Source organism: Corylus avellana, chromosome ca1 (assembly GCF_901000735.1).
Source record: "Corylus avellana chromosome ca1, CavTom2PMs-1.0".
Classification (NCBI taxonomy): Eukaryota; Viridiplantae; Streptophyta; class Magnoliopsida; order Fagales; family Betulaceae; genus Corylus; species Corylus avellana.
The window spans coordinates 6907208-6919790 of NC_081541.1; the positions used below are offsets into that span (position 1 = coordinate 6907208).

Genomic DNA, 12583 nt, shown 5'->3' on the forward strand with positions numbered 1-12583 from the left:
TTCTTCACTTTTTTATATAAAATATTCTTACATTTTTTTCTCATATCAATCAAATTTGCTACAGTACCATTATACTCTCTTTTTTCAGTACAGTTCTACTCTCTTTTTCCATTTCATTGCCAAACAAAGCCGGTATATGTTTGTGGAAGGGGCCAAGCTTGAATTGTGTTCCGGGCAAAAGGGGTAAAAATCCTTTTCTTGTCCCTTTTGAATATCCACAAAAAAATTATTGACCATTATATCCAAGGAGGCACAAAAAGAATTTGGAGAAACATCTTTAAATGCTGACAGGAAAGCATCCTTAAAGGCCTTTTTCCAGCCTTTTCCCCCACTTTTCCTCCAATAATCAAACAAGAGAAATGAAGGAGTGATATTCTCGTCTCACCATTTAAATCCTACAGTTGAGAGATTCATACGGGAAAAGATGGTCAAGATGAGTAAATCATAATGCAATTTCGTTATTTATTAAAAATTCTTAGATGAATGAAGGTTTTATTTGCCTGCAGAGAAGCCGTAGTTTGAGAAACAAAGTGCCTGCCGAAGTGACTTAAGGCAGGCACCCGATGGTCAATCGGGTGATACTCTACTCCAACGGTTATTGCCTTCTAACTTTCAAAGCCGTTTAGATTTCAATTCTGTCCGGTTATGAGACATGCTCTGGGACTTCACTTGTCTCTCTATTGGAGGAAAAAATAATCACAAGTGGCAATCAAAAGCTAATTGAAGCACATGAGGAGAGCTCTTAATTAATTGCATTTTCCAAAATATTTCTGTGGGATTGGGACTTTGAATCCGTGGTCTAATTAATTGAATAGTGACAAGGATCCGTGCTATTTAATTACACGTACTTTTCTCCTTGGACTTTAAGGAGGAAAATAATGTAGAAAGAACTAGAACGATTATGTCCACCACAAAAGTGGTACTAACAAGGTTGGGAGTCATGTTGTCCAAATTGTATCCGTATGTTGTATGTTGTATCATGTATGTGTGATAGGATGTGCTTTGCTCTACTAGACAAGTAAAAGACATCTTGCTTAATTAAAAATAAGCATGTCAAACTGAAGCGTTGATAGAAGTACTACAGTTTTTATTATAAGTTTTTTACATCGACGCAAGAGGCCATGCAAGCGTCGTTGGTGTCTCAACTATATGGTTTCTCCGGGCCTCATTTCTACATCTCCCTCTCACCTGCAAATTCTTTGCCCACTTCTTCGCAAGTGATGTTGGGTTTTTTTTCAAGTCAATTCAAAACGGTGTGTTCCACCTTATTTAAAATAATAATAATAATCTTTGTAGGGATACATATTCTTGTAGGGATCAGACCTCACCTTGATTGAAGTTTGAACAGTAGGTGGTGGCGTGGTAAGAGCAACTTCAGAAAAATGTTTTGGACACGCTTCATCCACGTGATTTCTTTTTTTTTTTTTTTTTTTTTTGTAAGCATCCACGCGATTTTAATTTGTAGAGCACTGATTATGTATATTAATCCAGAAGAAGGCAAGCTAAGGCAGCAAGCCAGCAAGCTATTTAAATTTACCTACCTCGGTCATCACTCGACAGCATCCAATTTGAAGGTTGGATTAGAAAAAATCAAAGAAATCCAAAGCAAAAAGCTTTTGTTTCGGGTGCCAGTGCCACCCAACCAAACTTCCTTCGCAAGCTCGCGCCGTAAATCTTTAACTACCTTTCTCTTCGCTCTGATCGCATTTCACAGGTTCCCTACCTACTGGCTACCCATCTATTTCTGCCTGTCTCTCTCTCTCTTTAAGATTTTAAAGACTTACATTTCCAGTCGCTACTCGATTACTCGTCACGTCATTTTGATTTCCTTCTTTGGTTCCAATCTCTGAGTCCCGAGCTAAAAATGGCGTCTGATCCTGAGCAGCACACGCTGTCGTCTCTCGGAAAGGTCTTCAATTCCCTCTAACTTATTTGTTCTGAAAAGTTGGTTTTTTTATTTTTTATTTTTTTTTTAAAATTTATTGCTTTATGGTCTGTTTGGGTGCTCTCTCTTGGATGTTTTCTGAATTCCGAGCGCTTTCCTCTTGAGTAAGGGGTGGCGTGGTATTCCACGGGAGAGGTTGAATCGTGGCGCACGATAGTGCGATAGGCGCACATTAGCAACCTGGGGGCTGCCACGGCCGCTCTGCTGCTCTAGCTTTCTGCAGCCAGAGCGACGGGATTGCCCTACATTTCTTTCTTTTTTTGAACTTTTCCAAAAAAAAAAAAAAAAAATTTTAAAATTTCTTTTTGTGACCATTATCAGAGAGGATACTGAAGATTTGGAAGCAACTTTCTTCTCTTTTCCTTGGTGCTTTTTTAGAAACACAAAGGAAAAGAAAGAAGATGTTGTTTAGTTTTAGTGTTTGAGATTATTTGTGAAATTTCTTTCAATATAAGATTACACATATGTACGTTATTTTAAATTTACGCTTGAACGCATAGAAAGTGTAAGAAAAAACAAACAAAAAGCCAGAGAGATGGAATTTTCGAATTTATACTGTATTTGGTGATTAAGATTATAGTTTGAAGTATTAAATTGTTATGTTGCTGTTTATTAGGTAGGAAAGTCTTCAGGTGAGATTGGCGGGGTAGAGGAGCCTCTCATAAATGGGTTTCACGGTTCTGAAAACTACTCTGTTCTCGCTGCAATCTTCCCGTGAGTATATTCAGCTTATGTTGTAAAATTTTGCTCTTCTGTACCAAATTACCTCAAGATTGGCATGTGAATTGTCATGCCTCTAGTTATACGATATTGATATTTGGCCACTAGTTGGGACAAGTTAAAATTTAGCATCCTTCTCATAGAGTTTGGCAAAACACTGGAGAAATTTGATAACAGGAGGAAATGGATAAATTGGCTGAGTAATTGAAAAAAAATAAGGCAGTGAACGTTTGCTGGAAATGTAAAAGAACTTAGATTTTCAGCTTTCTTCACTTGAATTTAAATTCTAATATAAACTCAAAGGCAGATTGATGTGTTGTCTGAAAATTTGTGAATCCACATTTAATTAATACGAATCGGAGTTATCAACTTTTTCACGAGATAAAAATTTTGGAATCAAGGTTCTTCAATGGAATTTTCAAGTTTTAGAAGTGGGATATGTTACACTTGTATAGACTCCATGATCTGTGTTTGTGTCTCTGTATTCTTCTTGTTTGTTTGGGGGCATATGTGAAGTGGAAGCTTCTCCAATTCGTAATGACAATCAACATCTATTTTTCAACCTGTGTGAGTATGGTTTTAGGTATTTCACATAGTTGCTGTGTGCCAGATTTAAAAAATTTAGCAACATAGTGTATGGGGAAGTTTATCCATACAATATTGTCTAAGACAATTAACTATAGATGGTATAGTTTAATCATGTAATATCTAATCGATTGACGTAAATGTACTAGAAACCGCTTTTGAAAGATTATTTGTGTCCTGTAGTTTTTTTACAAACTTAATGTACTTAAAGATATTAGTTTATGCATAATGGAGATTCTTAGTTACTGTTATGCTGGTTGTGAAAAACACTTGTTGGAATATCATGCTAAAATCTGTGAATTTCAGGTCTTGTCTTTGTAAATAAATTTATTTATGCAATTGTCAACTCTTCTTCTTTGTGGGAAAAATCATATTTAGCCCTTAGGTTTTCAATTGATTTGGATTTAATCATTGGATTTTCAATTTTAAGAATATGATCTTTAGGTTTTGTGCAAGTTTAAAATAGGTCCCTCTATCGCCCCCAAGTGGTAGCTCAATCATCTGGAAACCATGATTCATGAAGTGGAGGTCACTAGATTGAATCTCCATCCCCTTACGTGGACATGTCAAAAAAAAAAAAAAAGGGTCCCTCTATCACTTTACCGTCAAAGTTAACGGTTTGCTATTTGTCACGCGTGTCTCATTTGACATGTTAGTATCCATGTCAACACTCGAATGCAATGCCACATTAGCAGTTGCTCTTTAGGTTCTCAGGCTGTATTTCTTTTTTTGGTTTCCCTTATAATGTATAGGATATAATTAACCAATTGCAGGTTTAATTTTGCAATGATTGTGATAATCTAGATATCAAGTGTTATTTGTGGTAAATATATGATGCTACAAATTTTTTGTTCGTTTCTTTGTTTGGCAACTCGTGAACGAAACAGTTAACCCAATTTTGAACCCACCTCAATACTGACTTGACTTGCCTGCTGGGTGCCACCAGACTGGTATTATTCATACCCCACTATTACTAATACCAAGTGATCAAACTGATCATGTGATTGCACTTAGAATGAAACAAAATTCTACGTAATTACTTCATACGTACTCTTAAGTCTTAAGATTTGTCGATATTTTCAGATTTCTCTTCCCTGCTCTTGGAGGACTACTATATGGATATGACATTGGATCCACATCTTGTGCTACAATCTCTATAGAGGTATGCTTTCAATGTACTTATGAACTGAGCAGCACTATAATTCATCTGACCTGGCCCGGTCTCTTTCTTCTAATTATAAATTCTCAGTGATCTTAATAGACAAAAAAGGTGTATTTTTCCTTGCTCTAAGGACAGACTCAATTGCAGCTTATGCATGTCTATTCAGTCTTTTTAGGACTCATGCTCCAAATTAATGAATTGTTTTTCCTGAATAAAAAAGCCAAGTTAATGACATTTTTTTTTTCTTTTTCTTAATAGCCTGTGTCTTTTTGCAGTCAGCCACATTAAGTGGAATATCATGGTACAACTTATCTTCTGTGGAGATTGGTCTTATTGTGAGTTTCCAACTGAATCTATTGTTGTTGTAGTCATTTTGTGGGTGGATACAAGGAGTTGTTTCTTGAACTTTTACATTGATGGTGAAAAACGATTACGCCCTTGTTTTTGTTTCTAATGTCGTGGATGCTGCCTTTTGCAGACTAGTGGCTCATTATATGGTGCATTGATTGGTTCTGTCTTGGCCTTTAATGTTGCTGACTTCCTAGGTTAGTTTCTCTATTGAAGTTTGAGCTGTGCATTTGATATGTATGATATTCTGCATGTCTTGATGAAGTTTAATGGTGAATTTGAACCAAAGGAAGAAGAAGGGAGTTGATTGCAGCTTCTTTATTGTATTTGGTTGGAGCTCTCATAACTGCATTAGCACCTGACTTGCCTATTATGGTCATTGGGCGCTTTGTGTTTGGCATAGGAATTGGACTGGTAATAATCATCATGCTTTTTTTAATCTATACATATTTACATATATGGACTTACAAATAGATGTACAGATATACATTGTAGATATGCAAGCAAAGAATATATGTTTTATGCATTACCATTTCCATGTTAACACAACTGTACACACATATCTGGGTGCTATCATTTCCATGTTGACATGCATATGCATATGCCTCTATTTTCCTTGAGTACTTTGTACAAACTCAAACTAATCCACTAGGTGTATGCATTACTAGGCATATGTAATAAAATGTTAAATCCATTAATTGTTTATGTGAAGTATTTCATAATAAAAGTATTGATTATGTTTTGGTCTTTTCAATTCAAAGTGCACTTGCGATTTTGTTAGTTTTGGAGAAGTTAAGGTGGGGAATAGATTTGCAAAGAAAAGAGCAACTAGGAAAAGCAAATATCTCTTTGTCTATGAAAGAGTTGACTGTTAATGCATTCTTAAAGATATAGAGGTCTAAATATGTGTTGTTGTTGTTTTTTGTTTTTTTTGTTTTTTTTTTGATGTGAGACATGATTTTCAATTTCTTCACTTTTAGGCAATGCATGCAGCTCCTATGTACATTGCTGAGACGGCTCCAAGTCCGATACGTGGTCGACTAATCTCTTTGAAGGAATTCTTCATAGTTCTTGGGATGGTTGTAAGTGCTTCAACTTTGATCTGAGGACTTGAATTTGTTTTAGGGCATGTAATACATGAAGTGAAGCCAATAAGAGCTGCCTTGGATTTACCATTCTCTTTTCTAGCTTCCTCAAATATAATCAATATATATAGTTAGTGTACCTGATTATAGTCTGAAAATAGTAAGCAACTGCAATCTTGTGCAGGGAGGTTATGGAATTGGTAGCCTTTTAGTTGACGTAGTTGCTGGTTGGCGCTACATGTATGCAGCTAGTACTCCTTTGTCGGTGATTATGGGAATCGGAATGTGTTGGCTGCCAGCATCACCTAGATGGCTGCTTTTACGTGCCATTCAGGGAAAAGGCAACATGCAGGAATTAAAAGAGACTGCAATATATTGCTTGTGCCGGCTCAGGGGTCCAGCCTTTGGTGACTCAGCTCCTGAACAAGTAGATGAGATACTGGATGAGCTTTCATATGTTGGCGAAGAAAAAGAAGCTACTCTAGGGGAAATGTTCAAAGGAAAATGCAAGAAGGCCCTCATAATTGGCGCAGGATTAGTCTTGTTTCAGCAGGTATTTAATTACTTATTACAATGGATGAGAAGTAATAACTACCGACTCTGGCTGATATGCATCATTAACTTTGACGGCAGATCACTGGGCAACCGAGTGTGCTATACTATGCTGCATCTATCCTTCAGGTACCGTACCTTCCTTTTTTTTTTCCTATGAAAATTCAGGTATTTTATTGATTTAGATCTAAGGTTCTAATTGTATAATGACAGTCACTGTGCTTCTTACTGGGTCAAGTGTACTTGCATCCTGACCTTATATTCATGTAGAGTGCAGGATTTTCTGCAGCATCCGATGCAACGCGGGTCTCAATTTTACTTGGTTTATTGAAGGTGACCTTTTTTTTTTCCCTTTTGAATAATTGGATTTATGTTTTATGCATGTTTAGGACGTAATCCAATTATCCTTAGGTATTTCATGACATTTGAAATTGTTAAATAATGTTTCTTATGTAACCCAAAAAATATTTAGGCTAAAATATTTCAACCTCCTCTGAATTTGATAAAAAATACACGGGCCTCCCTCCTATTTCTAAGAAATGCTCATACCTCCCATTTGATTTATATTTATCATACACTTCAGTCCAATCCTTAACTGATATTGAAAAAAATTGTTAATAGAACTTTTAATATTATGTGAAAGACCTAAAATATCCCTAATCTTCTTATTCTAAGATGATCTTAAATCTTTTCTCTTAGACCCATACCCTCTGTCCCCATTTGTGCATCATATTTCATTTTTTTTTGCTCAAAATGAATTATAGTTCCTGATTTTTTGTCAAAAAACAAAAAAAAGGCAGGACTATTAATTTACATATTCTATTGATGGAATCCTCTAACATGGACAACATTACATTTTAGGAAATACAAGGGAGGCCTGTATATTTTCGCCTAAACCCAAAGGGGGTCGGAGCACCCTTTTTTTTTTTTTTTTTTCTTTTAATACTTTCTAAGGCTTATAGATGGAAGAAGTCTGTAGTTTGGCCAAACTTTTTTGGAGGGAAAAAAAATAAATAAATAAAGTTTGGTCAAAACTAGAGAGACTTCTAGTTTTGACCTCATGAAGTGGAAGTTACTAGTTCGAATATTTCCTTCTCTCTCCCCTTGGGGCAAAAAAATTACTTATAAAAAAAAAGGTTTTGGCCAAACTTTTTGCCAAACTTTTTGTTTCTATCCATAAGCATTTGAGGTATTAAATGGTGCAAACGAGGACAAAATATCCATCTTGACCACTTTTTGTTCCACATTTTTTGAAATTATTTATGTAGTGAATCTATGATGTCATTAATTTATTTTATGATATAGTGCTTATCTATGTACCTGTGCTGTGTACATTTGTGCATGTAATAACATTGTTTTTTATTAATATTGACACTGGCGTGCATGCGTAAGAATGTAGGTTTCAAATGCAACAATTTTTCCCTGCATAAAAGGTTAAATATTGCTTATTATTTCTCTGAATTATTTAGTACGGTGTTATGCATGTGTGTACATTGTTTACCTTTGAAATTAATCATGTAAGTGATGATAGATGTTATCTTCTCTTTTGATACGAGTTCTCTATACAAAGGATCACCCCATCAGACTGTCTCCCTCTCCCCCCCCAAAAAAACCCATTCTCCCCATCAAAGAGCTCGGGAATTTTAATGAAATTTTTCTTCTGTTTTGTGTAGTTGATCATGACTGGAGTAGCAGTTCTTGTAGTTGATAGACTTGGGAGAAGACCTTTATTACTTGGAGGTGTTGCTGGGATGGTAAGTCCCTACATTTCTTTACAAATGTTTGGTTGGTTCATTTTTCAAATAAAAAATGTTGAGATGAATGGATGTGACATTTGACTTGTTACTGAAATTGTGAGGCCAGCCCATTCCTTTTTATTTTTGGTTGAAGTAGAAAAGAGGGGAATAATTAAGGCATGGGAGTTCCAATTATCTGAAAAAATGGACTTCTGAACAACATTTTAGAAATATGAATAATATATATATTTTATGTAACAGGTTATCTCTCTATTCCTTCTGGGGTCATATTACCTTTTCCTGGATGATGCACCCGTTATGGCTGTTGTAGCTCTGCTGTTGTATGTTGGGTGTTACCAGGTAATTAGAAATATTAGTTTCATTCCTTATTGAAGTTCTCATCTCAGAACTTTGTGCTTTGGTATGATGAAAGATTTTTATACGATCATGGTGTAGAATCTGTTTCTATACACGTGCTGTGGTGCTGGTGAAAATTGAGATGTGGTTTGCAAACTTATTTATGTGTGGTGTCTGTTAAAGGCAGTTAATAGTGGAGATCTAATTATTGTGCACTAGCAGGAATAACTGTTAAATTATTGGCAGAATCCCCTCCTGTTTTTGTAGCAAAAGAAAATAGATCTTACCCGAACTTCCATCAAAGTCATGATAGGTTCATTTCTTCATTTTTAGAAGCTACTCTTTCCAGGAAACAAGATCTACGTATCAGCCTTATTTATCCCATATTATGCAAATTCTTCAATATTATAGTGTACAATATTACACTTCTGATAATGTGCTGCATTACACATATCTGATTTTGCTTTCCATGTAGACAACTGCTAAATATGTAAATATACTGTAAAATTTAATGGTGTAGAATATTTAAAAAATTCTTAGTGGCTGTTAAGAATTACAATTGCCTTTGATTTGATTTATATGTATGTCAATACGTTGGAAGACACTTGGCCCCCAGAGAGAGAGAGAGAGAGAGAGAGAGGGAGGGACAGAGGGCACTTACTATTTTTTTTTCCCTCCCTCTTATCTGTCTGTTGTTAGGTACTCATCTATTTCATAATGCGAGGCCAACTTTGAGCGCATAATAATATTGCTAGAAGAATTGATTTAAAGAAATGGAATAATAACAGTCTATTATCTTGTTAAACACTTAAAATGATCCTTGAGTGGACCTTAAACCCAGGATCTGGCTACAGGATTTTTGGTGTCTTCCTCTTTCTCCTAGTCTAAGTACATCAAAATCTGTCGGGTAGGACCAAAGATATTAAAGGGTATGTGGCAAAATCTGTGCAGTATGCAACATAGACATCATTGTAAATGTTGGTAATACCCCAAGCCCAAGGTTCAAAAGGATGCATTAGTTCTTCTGCCTTTGGAGGTTTGTCCAATTTAGTTAATAAATCCAACTTATCTCTATTTAAAAACTTTGATCATCCATACGTAATATTATTGCATCAAAGATGATTTAGAGGCTATTTCATGCACAAGGGTTACTGAAAAGGCAGGTGTGATAGTGAAATGAAACTAAAAGGATTAATATATAATAAACAATGAACCATCTTTAGGGAGGAAAATTTGGATAGCTTTTTATTGCTAGACACTAAACAGAGGAAAAAATATTCCAGTTTCATTATTGAAATCATAAACATGCTGAGGGTGGACATAGTGATCACGAGCACTTGATGCATCTTTCTGTAATATGGTTATCCTCGTATTTGAAACCTTCTGGTGAATGATTAATCATGTGTAGTGAGAGATGTCCCTTCAATCAGGTAGAACTTAGTACCAGTATTAAGTAGATTTGTGATCATAAACATACTTAATAGGAGTTCTACATGACTTAGGTAGTGGACATTAACTTTTGGCTTTTGTCAACTGCATGGTTCTAATGGTTTCCGTTGTACTTTCTGGTGACGTAATAGTAGATTTTTCTTGAGAAATTGATTCACAGATGTGAGGGCAAAAGTTCTAATTTAATAACAAGCCCAGCATATTGTTTTATCACATGTATGGCAGAGAAATAATAATATCTTTATGGCAGAAATTTCTGTCCATTTCTGCAGATTTATTAAAGAGAGATTTTTTTTTTTTTTGCCAAATTTGAAACTTGTTATTTAAACTATCTCAAAACATCCAATTTTCAACTTATTCTGTTCGCTTGGCTTAGAGCTTTTATTTCCAATATGTTTCATTTTGTACCACATAACGGTGTGACTCTTGAAATTGGTCTTGCAGTTATCTTTTGGCCCTATTGGTTGGCTAATGATTTCAGAGATTTTCCCTTTACGCCTTAGAGGGCGAGGACTCAGTATTGCAGTGCTTGTAAATTTTGGAGCAAATGCACTGGTGACATTTGCGTTTTCCCCTTTGAAGGTGCCAAAGTCTCTCAATAGTTTCTGTTTTGCCAACATTATTTCCTTTAGATTTCTGGAGTTAACATCATCTTTTATTCATGTCATAAGTAGTAATACATCATCAAGATTACCAGAAGGCGCATCCCACAGATTTCACTTTAATACGTAGATACATGCTATAATCAAAGTACTTATTTGCCAGTTTATCTTAGTTTCTGTCTAATTGAGAATGTGATCAAGTTTTTGATAATTTAGGGCTCATTTGGTGATGCTTTTTAAAGTAGCTTTTTGCAAAAGCATTAACAAACAACTCAATACACAAAATACTCAAAGCTACTTTTACGTTTATGTCACATCATAACCAAAAAGCAAAAAGCACATTCTAAATTTTTTTGTCAAACAAACCCTTAGCTTTTTTAGAGAGAATATGGCTGTCTTGTCATCTTTGTCCTTTGACATTATTGGTCGTAGTAGGGTGTTTTATCTCCCAAAGAATTGTTTGTTTACAGAGAAAACATGCATAAACACGCATATGCACACACAGCCACATGAACATAGAACAAGTGTTTCCCAAACCTTGTGCAACTATACCTGGTCATTCTTGCAAAAAGTTAACTCTGCGGTTTTTGAATTTTCAGATGCTTTTCAACTTCTGTTATCAAACCTCAAGTCCTTTTCTGGTTGTGCATATAAAATCATGTTGATTATAGTTTATACATACACACACGTGCATGAACATGCACACGTACCTTACCATTAAATTATCCACTTAATTGTCACATTCTTCATTAATTTTGCATGATCATCGGGAAATTCTTACAATTTTTTCACATTTGGTTACAGGCATTGCTGGGAGCTGGAATTTTGTTTTATGCATTTGGGGCAATTGCTGTGGCATCTCTGTTTTTCATATTTTTCGTGGTACCAGAGACAAAGGGGCTTACGCTTGAGGAAATCGAAGCCAAATGCCTATAGGATTTTTAGACTCCATTTCCTCGTACTGAGGTTTTAGTTTAGACATGAGGTCGAGTCGTTGAGATATCCCTATGCAATTTCATACCTGCAGGGAGAAACCATATGTTGTATGCAATCGAGACGTGGCCGTAACCAAACAATAGTTCTAGAGTTAAACTGATGTTTCTGTTCTGTTCCTACTAGGGTGTAGGAGCACCACATAATCTTCTTGTCTATTGTATTTCGTCAATAAAAATATGTTACCAATACACATATTTATTTTTTCTTTTTAAATTAATATGTTCTTTTATTATCTTTTTGTCAGAAAAAAAAAAGGCAATGACCTAAGATTTTATGGTAAAAGACAAACACGATTTTGTTCCGAGTTGCCTCCTCCTCAATCCTCTATTTGTGGTTGTTATTTTTACCTAGCAAAGTTTGGGTAGGGTTGAAGGATTTTTTGAGGGCCATGTCCCTATCTGTTTGAGTAGGGTTGAAAGGTTTCTTGAGAGTGGTCTTTCTTGCGTCGTGCCCCTGCTCAAGGACCCTTTATTGGGAGTTTCGAGTAGGGTTGAAGAGGGTCATGCCCTTCCCTCTGTTTTGGTGCCTATACTAGTTTATATGGCCCATTCTTCGGCTTCTGCCCAAGGTATAAAGAATCAGGACATTTTTGACCCTGTGAGGGTCATTTCACTAATTACCTATTTGTTTGTTTCCTGATTCAAGTGCTTTTTTTTTTTTTTTTTGTGACTTTGTTATTGGGGAGCTCGTCCCTCTTAAACTTTTTGTTCCCTGTAACCCTTCTCCTTTTTATTAAAAGATGTATTTAAAAAAATTAAAATTAAAAATATACTTTTATTTTTTTTGTGATTTATGGACAATTCTTCATTTTTAAAGATATCCGAAATTAACTTAACTTTGCTAAATACAAAATTGAATTGTTATAATATGTTTTTATCGTTTAAAGATATCAACTAGTATACGGTTTTTTATTTTTTATTTTATTTTATTAAGTATAATAGTGTAATTAAAGTACGGGATGTATTTGAAATTTCGAATGCAAAGTTGTCTTCTACAATTCTAAATCTTACGATTTTAAATCCTTAAATCAGCAACTCTGTATCTAA

At 35.2% G+C, this 12583-nt stretch overlaps 1 protein-coding gene across 1 annotated transcript; it reads left to right on the forward strand.

Moving 5' to 3' along the window:
• The first annotated feature begins 1540 nt into the window (after positions 1–1540).
• On the forward strand, positions 1541–11769 carry LOC132191078 (D-xylose-proton symporter-like 2). The gene is made up of 14 exons (XM_059606096.1): positions 1541–1909; positions 2562–2659; positions 4334–4412; positions 4688–4747; positions 4891–4957; positions 5050–5174; positions 5741–5842; positions 6030–6398; positions 6479–6526; positions 6668–6730; positions 8071–8151; positions 8395–8493; positions 10384–10521; positions 11346–11769. The coding sequence occupies exons 1-14, from the start codon at positions 1865–1867 to the stop codon at positions 11475–11477; spliced, it is 1506 nt and encodes a 501-aa protein (XP_059462079.1). The 5' UTR covers positions 1541–1864; the 3' UTR covers positions 11478–11769.
• The last annotated feature ends 814 nt before the right edge of the window (positions 11770–12583 follow it).

Bases quoted from the DNA above. Each gene is read 5' to 3' on its own strand.
- LOC132191078 (XM_059606096.1), top strand. From the start codon at position 1,865: ATGGCGTCTGATCCTGAGCAGCACACGCTGTCGTCTCTCGGAAAG. The intron at 2,660-4,333 runs GTGAGTATATTC...CGATATTTTCAG, and splicing joins GTTCTCGCTGCAATCTTCCC to ATTTCTCTTCCCTGCTCTTG. The intron at 6,731-8,070 runs GTGACCTTTTTT...TGTTTTGTGTAG, and splicing joins TTTTACTTGGTTTATTGAAG to TTGATCATGACTGGAGTAGC.